Source organism: Galeopterus variegatus, unplaced genomic scaffold, assembly GCF_000696425.1.
Source record: "Galeopterus variegatus unplaced genomic scaffold, G_variegatus-3.0.2 Scaffold780, whole genome shotgun sequence".
Taxonomy (NCBI): Eukaryota; Metazoa; Chordata; class Mammalia; order Dermoptera; family Cynocephalidae; genus Galeopterus; species Galeopterus variegatus.
The window spans coordinates 60,612-70,357 of record NW_007726891.1 but is presented as its reverse complement, the minus strand read 5'-3'; the positions used below and the strand labels follow the sequence as shown (position 1 = coordinate 70,357).

The 9,746-nt window shown below is 36.8% G+C and overlaps 1 protein-coding gene across 1 annotated transcript in view; it reads right to left on the bottom strand.

The window, feature by feature from the left end:
- Positions 1-9,746, bottom strand: part of PANK3 (pantothenate kinase 3) — a 16,431-nt gene that overhangs the window by 3,880 nt on the left and 2,805 nt on the right. The window contains exons 2-5 of the mRNA XM_008572400.1: positions 7,963-8,216; positions 5,601-5,777; positions 2,691-2,814; positions 248-373 (exon numbers count right to left, since the gene is read on the bottom strand). Coding sequence (XP_008570622.1) covers positions 248-373; positions 2,691-2,814; positions 5,601-5,777; positions 7,963-8,216 — 681 coding nt within the window. The remainder of the gene's footprint in view (positions 1-247; positions 374-2,690; positions 2,815-5,600; positions 5,778-7,962; positions 8,217-9,746) is intronic.

Genomic DNA, 9,746 nt, shown 5'->3' with positions numbered 1-9,746 from the left:
CGCAACACCGAGGGTTGCGATCCCGTTACCAGTCAGTAAAAAAGACAAAAAGGAAAAAAAAAATCTTAATGGGATACCCACAGGTTACAGTAACTCCCTTCCAACTGAAAAGGAGGTGAAGGAGTCACTATTTAACTTAAATAATTCGTATTTCATTTATAAATACAAGTTAAGCAGCAACATATGAAATTTGCATATAAAACCATGCTACTATTAAAAGTCACAAAACTTCATTTTTCTATCATACCTCGTGTTCTAGAAACAATGCTTTCAGTTGACCTTTTGACCAATAATCCAGTGCATATGCCAAAAGTTTCATTGAGAGAGTATTGACACGTAAAAAGTTTCCAACAAAGACAACTCTGTTTATTTTCTAAAAGAAAAGAAGAAAGTGACTTGTAAAAATAATTATTGAATAGATTTTACAATAGAAAGGGTTTACAAAGTCTATTTAAAAATGTGAACAACAACTACCTTTTATTAGAGCTAATTAGTACATTCCTGGCATAATGCTCTATAATCCTGAATATTTATAAGTTAGTTCTGGACATTCCAAAACCCATAGAATGTACAACACCAGGAGTGAACCCTAATGTAAACTATGGACTTTGGGTGATAATGATGCGTCAACATAGCTCCATGGATTGTACCAAATGTGCCACTTTACTGTGGCATGTGGATAGTGAGGGAGGCTGTGTGTACGTGGAAGGTATATGGGAACTCTCTGTACTTTACACTTAATTTTACTGTAAACTTAACTGCTCTAAAAAATAAAGTCCATTAAAAAAAAAGTTATGGAAAGATCCTAGCAAATGATTATAGGTTAAGACTTATTTTTGATAATGACCAATAAATAATCCATTTAAAAAGTAATTTGGAAACACATTACTGATGAGATTAAAGGAGTCAAACCAAGGAAAAGTATTGTAAAATGCATGGACTGTATACAGAGCTGGAGAGTAACAGTGATGGGGGTATTGGCATGTGCATTCAACTGCTAGGATTCTAGCATTCTCTGTATCCATCAAGCCATTGTCTTTTTGCTAAGATTCCACACTCATTAATTTGGTTTCTTAGGTGCCCCTATGATTAGGAAATATTCAATGGGGGAACTGCTGTTTGACTCTCCAAAAAACCTATTTTTATTCTTACAATAACACATGGACTTTTGAATATAAGTGTTTGCACATGAATTTGGACAATATAAACCATGGCCTTAATAACTGTGAAATTAATCAGCCAGTAAAAATCTACAGAGCTAAGAACAAAGATCCCAGATTACTGTCAGCCTCCAAAGTGAAATATTCCCAAAATCTAGGTTAAAAGGCCTGATATTAAGAAAACTGACAGAAAATTCTAGATTTAAACAGAAGAATTCAGAAGACTTGATAGATGTTCTCTTTGCTACAGCCTTTCTACCATAAATATCTACACGTATGGTGCCTTCACCTTCTCAAATCTTTGCCTAACAGTTACATTTTCTTTTTTTCTTTTTTTTAAAAGATGACCGGTAAGGGGATCTTAACCCTTGACTTGGTGTTGTCAGCACCATGCTCACCCAATGAGCCAACCGGCCATCCCTATATGGGATCCGAACCCGGGGCCTTGGTGTTATCAGCACCGCACTCTCCTGAGTGAGCCACGGGCAGGCCCTAACAGTTACATTTCCAAGAAAGCCTACCTTAAACCACCCAATGACTTAGCAATTTGTCCTCTGCCACATTCTGCCCTACTTCCAAATCTCTTTAACCTGTTTTATTTTCTCTTTTCAGAAAATTTAGCATTTATCACCTAATACATACTAAAGGATTCACTTAATACATCACTAGAATGAATGGCTCCACATTGCCATATTCACTAATTTATCATATCCTAAATGCAGTGTTATAACACCAAGGTCAAGGTCAGATCCCTGGTACATGCCAGCCACTACTTCCCCCTCCCCGCCAAAGCCCTCTAACTCTCCTAGGTGCCTAGAACAGTGACTGGCACATGATACCCTATAAATATTTACTCAATGAATAAATGAGTGAATGAATAAATGAAGGATTCCTTCAAAAAGCAAACCTCTCAATCCATCTAAAGTATTTGATGATACTGACAAAAATAAAATGAGCAAATATGTGTATTATATAAAGGTAGAATTATACATATACTCTCTTCCAAATAAAAATATCCCAACTATGTGGTCAATCTAGTAGTATATGCTTTTCAGTTTTCTTAGAGCAAGCAGTATATATCATTCAAATATCATGTGAAGAACAAATCTCAATGCCTTCATAGCCCTGTACAATGCTGCTTGATCCATATGCAACAAGGCAGCACTGTAAAGAAGCCGAGGGCAGTAAGAAAACTTCCAAGTATTAATCTAATGCAGTATTAACGGTAAAAAATAATTACTTTAAAATGTTTTATGCTTAGAAAGAACTTTCTTTTGCATCCTCAAGAGATTTAGGTTATGCATGTCTGAAAAAGTTTCTGGATGAATATAAAATGTAAACATGTATTTCTCCTATTCCAATTTGAATTATCTGCTTTCTTTACAGGTACCATAACAATTGAGTATAAAACATATATATGCGTAATGAGTCTTAAGACTTAAAGAAACAGATCTCAATCCTAGAAGTCTCAAACCTAGAAGCCCTGTCAGATGTACATAAAACTAAAATTCATTTTAATTTTTTTTTTACCTCATTAACAGCACACATTCGTGCCACAGAACCAATGTTATTGGTGATAGTAACTAAAGTAGCTCTTGCCAGATCTTCTTTACTAACAGATTCTCGCTTCTCCTTATAAATCATATTCCCAAAACTGCAAAGAAATGAAAAAAAGTCAAATTTGCTGATAACAAGCAACATCCATAACCTGGATATTCTTATAAATTAGAACCAAAAGAGTTCTAATAGGGATAAAATCAAAACAAATTAACAAAAATATACACAAGAGTACAGTGGTAACTTTTAAAGAATTAATTAAAATTAAATCTCAAAGTAAAGTTACTTGTTATAAAGAAGCAAAGATTACTAAAATGTCTTCATTTTAAAAACTGACACAAAATAATTAAAAGACTATTATTTTAGGAAGCCAAGAAATAATAGGGAAGTATATTTTGACTTGCTGTAGTCAAAATGATAAAATGTTTCCAAAGAGATCTCAGCTTTAACTTCAAATCCCTTTTCATTCAGTCACAAGTATTTATGACATAGCACTGTGTTGGGGGCACAATGCAAGTACCTCGAGCAGAGTATTAGTCTACTGCAGCACTGTCCAATAGAAATAAAATGAGCCACATGTAACTTCGTATTTTCTTATTAGCCACATTAAAAACGACAAAAATAAACAGGTGAAGTTTAATTTTAATTGTACATTTTATTTAAGCCAATATATACAAATATTGTCATTTCAGCATGTGGTCTAACCACATATCAAGTGCTTGATGTACATGTGTGGCTAGAAGATACTGTACCGGACAATGCAGGCCTAGACAGAGGAAGAGAGAGCAACAGAAGTACTTAGCATAACAGGAAACAAACAAACACAAAAACCCCAAACCACAAGCTACCTTGGGAACACAAAGGAAAAAAAGATCCTGTATCACTGTGGTTAAGAGGAAAAAGTTGACAAGGTATGAGGGAAGCTTATTCAGAGTAAAAGGACTGGAAGAAGTTAGCCAGAAAAATAGAGAAGGAAAATGTTGGGCACACAGAAACAAGAACTGAAAACATCTATGAAATCACAAGTAACACCAGATGTTCAGAGCAAAAGGTCCATGTGAGAGAAAGGAAAGAGACACTTTTTTTTTTTTTTTTTGTCTTTTTCCGTGTCCAGAAACGGATCGCAACCCTCAGTGTCACCCCCACACCGGACCGGGACCGGCAACGGGATTGCAACCCTCGGTGTTGCTCCCGCGCCTCGCTCAGCCAGTGAGCGGGAACCGGTCTGTATGTGGGATCCGAACCCTTGGGCGGGAGCGCCGCCGCGCTTCCCAAGCGGCGCACTCTCCAGTGCGCCACCGGGCCGGCCCGAAAGAGACACTTTTGAGGAGTCAGGCAAAGTCCACAACTGAAGGGCACTGGATGCCTTGACAAAGAATTTGAGGTGCACAAGCTATAACCAGTTAGAAAGTATAATGGGAGAGAAGACTGATATACAACAGAACAAAAAATATAGAATAATTAGGAAAAAATTTCTATGTTCCATGTACACAGAGGAATTTAAAAATGGCTGAAAACCAGCTAGCTGCCAAAATAAATAAGTTAGTCTGAAAGGCACAGACTGATATCCAATAGAAGAAATATGAAATAATTAGGAATAAATTTAAAAAACAATATTCAAACATATATGAAGAGGACTTTAACAATGTCTGAAAACTGGCCAGCTGCCAAAATAAGTAAGTCTGAAAGGCACAAAAGTAGCCTTACACAAACAGGAAAACTGCTAAGTTCTTCAACAGGGATGGCGAGTATTAATATCACAAAGATGTCATTTGTCCCTAAGTTAATATATAAATTTAGTGAGAATCCAAAAAAGAGAGACAAACTTTTTTGTACTAGAGAAAATGTAAAGTTCATATGGGAAATTAAACAAGCAAGGGTTGGGGGGCACTAGCCCTTTTAGATATTAAAATATGGTTTTATGCTTCTATAAATCTAAGAGTATAGTGCTGATGCATCAATAGAGTAATGAAAAGAATCCAGTGTATGATAAAGAAGTCACTGCAAATCAGTGGAATAAATATGGATTATTAGGTATTAGGGCCTTCTGAATAAAACTGAAGAACTAAAGCTGGTTCTGCACCTCACACAAAAACCCAAGATAAAGCTCTAAGAAAATCAAAGACTGAAATATAAAAATAATACCAATAAAGATCAGAAGAAAACAAGGGCTTATTCCTTTATATATTTGGAATGCAGAAGACTGACTTACTATGAATCAATATCGAGAAGCCAGAAAGGAAAAGAGTAATAAGTTCAACTGTATAATGATCCAACAGAAAAGTAGAATATGAACGATCACTCAAAGAAAATATGCTAGGTTCTTAACCTCACTGTTGCTAAGAGATATGCAAATTATAATTACATTAAGATATGACTTCTCCATCAGATTAGCAAAAATTCCAAAGTCTGACAGCATACTACTGCAGGTGAGAGTGAAAAATATATATACAGTATAAAAGTAGTATACCACTACTTTTGAGGGCATACTTAATATCACAAAAATGCTTTTGCAATCCTACTTTTGGGAATTTTACCTACAGATAAGCCTACACACGCACAAAATAAGGACACAATGACAATACGGAAAGATTTCTAGGATACATTTTAACATATTATATTGCTTTTTGTATAAGTGAAGGGGAGGATAATAAGAATATGTATTTGTATTTACATAGAGAAACACTGGAAGGATACTCAAGAACAAATAAAAGTTGTTTTGTACAGGGTGACTAGGGATAGACATTTTAATGTATACTTAATTTTTAACTACATCAATGTTAAAAACATGAAACCCAAACTGAGTAAGAGAAAGCAGCCTGATACACTGCTTTCTAAAAATTAAATAGGCAACTTGAATTACAACATAAATGTTTAACTTACCTAGATGCTACAGCCCAACCTGGCAGGCCAAATCTTTCATAATCTCCTCCATATATATCACGAACCAGCTTGTCAGCTTGGGTACTATCTCCTTTGGATGCCATTTCAAGAGCCTCTTCAAAACTTTCACAGCCAGTCAATAAACTGCATAAACCCAGAAAGGTACCCCCTCCAAGGCTAAAGGAGATAAAGAAATTTGCTAAGTTGCATTTACACACTGTATTCTTTCTCCAAAGTAGAGGGTGGATCATTCATTTATTAAATACATAAAACATATTACTAATGCTAAGTGCTGAAACAGTAACACAATGAAGAAAGGCAAGAAAAATTGTAAGTAAAACCAAGTTTTTAAGATTGAAAAATAAACCAAAGGAAAAAAATCACTCGGTGGAAACAACATGAAGACAGAAAGGACCCTGGATATGTTCCAAAGTCTTCGCCCAATACCTTAAACTTTGTAGTTGCTAAAAACATTTTTGTATGTGTTAAAAAGGAATGTTAAAAATTAGTACCATACGAATTAAAAGGAGAAAAATCTGTAATTTTAAATGGTCCCCAAAAAACGATTTTGTGAAAAGCTTATTTACTTGGCCTGACAGGGCTGAGATCGATTCAATGTGATACATTAACATTTAAGAAGGGCTGGCCTGTTAGCTCAGTTGGTTATGGTGCTGATGATACCAATACATCCCTGTATTGCCCAGCTGCCAAAACAAAAACACTTAACATGACCTAGACATAAAGACAACGAGGAAATTTATGCCCAATGGTCATCTGTTAATGACAGAAATCTGCTTGGTTCTATAATTCTTTTGAATATGCTGACAAAATGAAATCGGGTCTCTCTAATCCCTGAACTCAAAACCTTTGCTCCCTAGGCTCTCCTAAATTTCTAGCAGGTTCTTATTCCTGAATCACTGATGGATTTAATTAACAGACTGAATTTCTGTCCTGTAGAGCTAACCGTAGATAATACGTATGTGTTAATTCTTTGGCACAGAAAGTTACAATGGAGGTGAACTTTTAACCGCCATAAAAATAAAGTACTAATTAAAGTATCATTTAAACAGGAGTACAAGTTTAAAACTGAAATGAATTTTTTCACAAATCTATTTTTTTTTTTTTTTTTTTTAATGACCGGTAAGGGGATCTTAACCCTTGACTTGGTGTTGTCAGCACCACGCTCAGCCAGCGAGCTAACCGGCCATCCCTATATGGGATCCGAACCCGTGGCCTTGGTGTTATCAGCACCGCACTCTACCGAGTGAGCCACGGGCCGGCCCCCACAAATCTATTTTAAAGTATCCTAAAATCTTCCTTCCGTAATTGAGTAAATAGGAGTCCACCTCTCCTTAAAAGTTGATAAAGTATGTAAGAGAATCATACGGAAAAATTTTAAATCTTATTTTGCATTCATATTTCAGGTATCACAGCAATTTTTATAGGCTATTTGGGAACATTAATGTTAGCCCATAAAGAGTTTCCATTAAATTCATCTTATAAGAATTACACATCCTGATTTGGTCATCACACATTGTACACATGTATTGATATTCAACTCTGTAACCCACAAATACGTATAATCAACTATTTTTAATTAAAAAAAAGGATTACAACGTTACCCAATATTGCAGTTTAAATGTGAAAACTATTCAGTATATGGGCATGCTTAAGGCTTAAATATAAAAAGTGAAAACAGGAAAAGAAGAAAACGGCTTTGGAAAATAAAATATAGATACTGTAGTTTTGAAATCAATAGAACATTGTTGCTTCCAAGTAAATGTTGTTCTTTAAATTAAGGAAAAAATGTTATTAGAATCATCCTAGATAAAAATTCACTCCTACCATTATGGAAAGTTTGATGCCAATTGATGCTGACCAATAATAAACACTGATTTTAGTTTAGTTGAACTTTTTTTTTTTTGGACAGCTGGCCAGTACAGAGATCCAACCCCTTGACCTTGGTGTTATAACATTGTGCTCTAACTGAGCTAATCAGCTGCTCCATTTAATTTAACCTTTACATATACATCTTATAAAAAGATATTTTCTAGGGCCGGCCCGTGGCTCACTCGGTAGAGTGTGGTGCTGATAACACCAAGGCCACGGGTTCGGATCCTATATAGGGATGGCCGGTTCGCTCACTGGCTGAGTGTGGTGCTGACAACACCAAGCCAAGTTTAAAAAAAAAAAAAAAAAAAAAAAAAGATATTTTCTGCAACATTTTAATACATATAACAACATTTCTTACTGTTGTACAAATACATGTTATCTTCCTGGGGAAACCAGCATTAATATATTGACTTCACAACTTATGTATATAAAACAATGTGAATGCTACAATAAGACTAAAGGTTACTACCTTGTCCCAGTCACTCGTTTATAGTTGTCTTTGGAATGGACTGCTAAAATACTGACTCCTGAGCCAATGTTCACTACTAACAGTGGATAGGGATCATCCAGGTTAAAAGGCATCTTTTGGCATCGCTCAGGTTCTGAGGCATTAGCAAAATAATAGCACTCTGCTTGTCCATTGAAACTGACAGAGTCTATATACAGCAAGCCCTTTACAAGGCAGTCAAGTTCATCCAGTTTGTGCAGGTGGAGGTTTCCAATCTGTGAAAAATAAATAAAAAATTTAAGCAGAAAAAAAAAAGGACAGCATTTAAAATACTTAAGCGTACAATTTTCATATACTTCACAAAATTTCAAAACCATCTATGACCCCTACATTTTCACTTTTGTTTCATGTCAAAATCTCTGCGATTTCATGTAGTCTACTGGTTCTCAGTAAGGATAGTATCATCTCTGGGAGCATTTTAGCTTTCAAAAGATGGGGAGGAGGGAAGGAACAAACTGACATTTAGCGGGGCAGGAACTTGGGATGCCAGACATCTACAATGGGTGGGACAGTTCTATAAAATGAAGAATTATCCCATCACTGCATTACCTTTGAGCATTCTACCAGACATTTTTGTAATGGCAGTAGGAAAATTTGTTTACAATCATCTGAGCCCATAAGCACAACTAAAAAAAAAAATCAGTCTGTGTGTATAAACATAAAATATTCTTCACATTTTGGGGGGGGTGAGGATGCGCGGTAGCTGGCCTATATGGGGATCTGAATCCTTGACCCTGGTGTTATCAGCACCACTCTATGACCAAATGATCTAGCCAACCAGCCCTATGTGGTTTTAGCATATATTAACTTCGTTAGGAATTCAACCACCAGATAAACCAAAAGAATACTGTGCTTTTTACTGTTTGGACTTTTACCAAGTATTGTTCAGCATCTTAGAAAATCATGTCATCAACAGCAACGTCACTTATGGTACCTGATTCTCCAATAAAACAAACCATATCAATCTGGCATTTGTAGCTTTGGTTTTCATAATAAATCTATGTATAGGTACAAGCATTTAACTATTTCACTATGTCCTCTGGTATAATCATACCAGCGAATCTATCTACTGATATGTAAATACCTGTCTTTATATTATGATTTGGGTACTTGTCTGAAATTATTAAATTTATTTCAGGTTAGTAAAGAGTGTATTATAAAATATCTGTTATACCTCTTTTTTTTTTTGTCTTTTGTCTTTTTTCCGTGTCCGGCAACGGATCGCAACCCTCAGTGTTGCCCCCGTACCGGACCGGGGACCGGCAATGGGATCGCAAGCCTCGGCGTTGCTCCCGCGCCTTGCTCAGCCAGTGAGCGGGAGCCGGTCTGTATGTGGGATCCGAACCCTCGGACGGGAGCGCCGCCGCGCTTCCCAAGCGGCGCACTATCCAGTGCGCCACCGGGACGGCCCTGTTATACCTCTTTTTTTTTTTTTTTTTTTTTGTCTTTTGTCTTTTTTCCGTGTCCGGCAACGAATCGCAACCCTCAGTGTTGCCCCCGTACCGGACCGGGGACCGGCAATGGGATCGCAAGCCTCGGCGCCGCTCCCGCGCCTTGCTCAGCCAGTGAGCGGGAGCCGGTCTGTATGTGGGATCCGAACCCTCGTACGGGAGCGCCGCTGCGCTTCCCAAGCGGCGCACTATCCAGTGCGCCACCGGGACGGCCCTGTTATACCTCTTTTTTTTTTTTTTTTTTTTTGTCTTTTGTCTTTTTTCCGTGTCCGGCAACGAATCGCAACCCTCAGT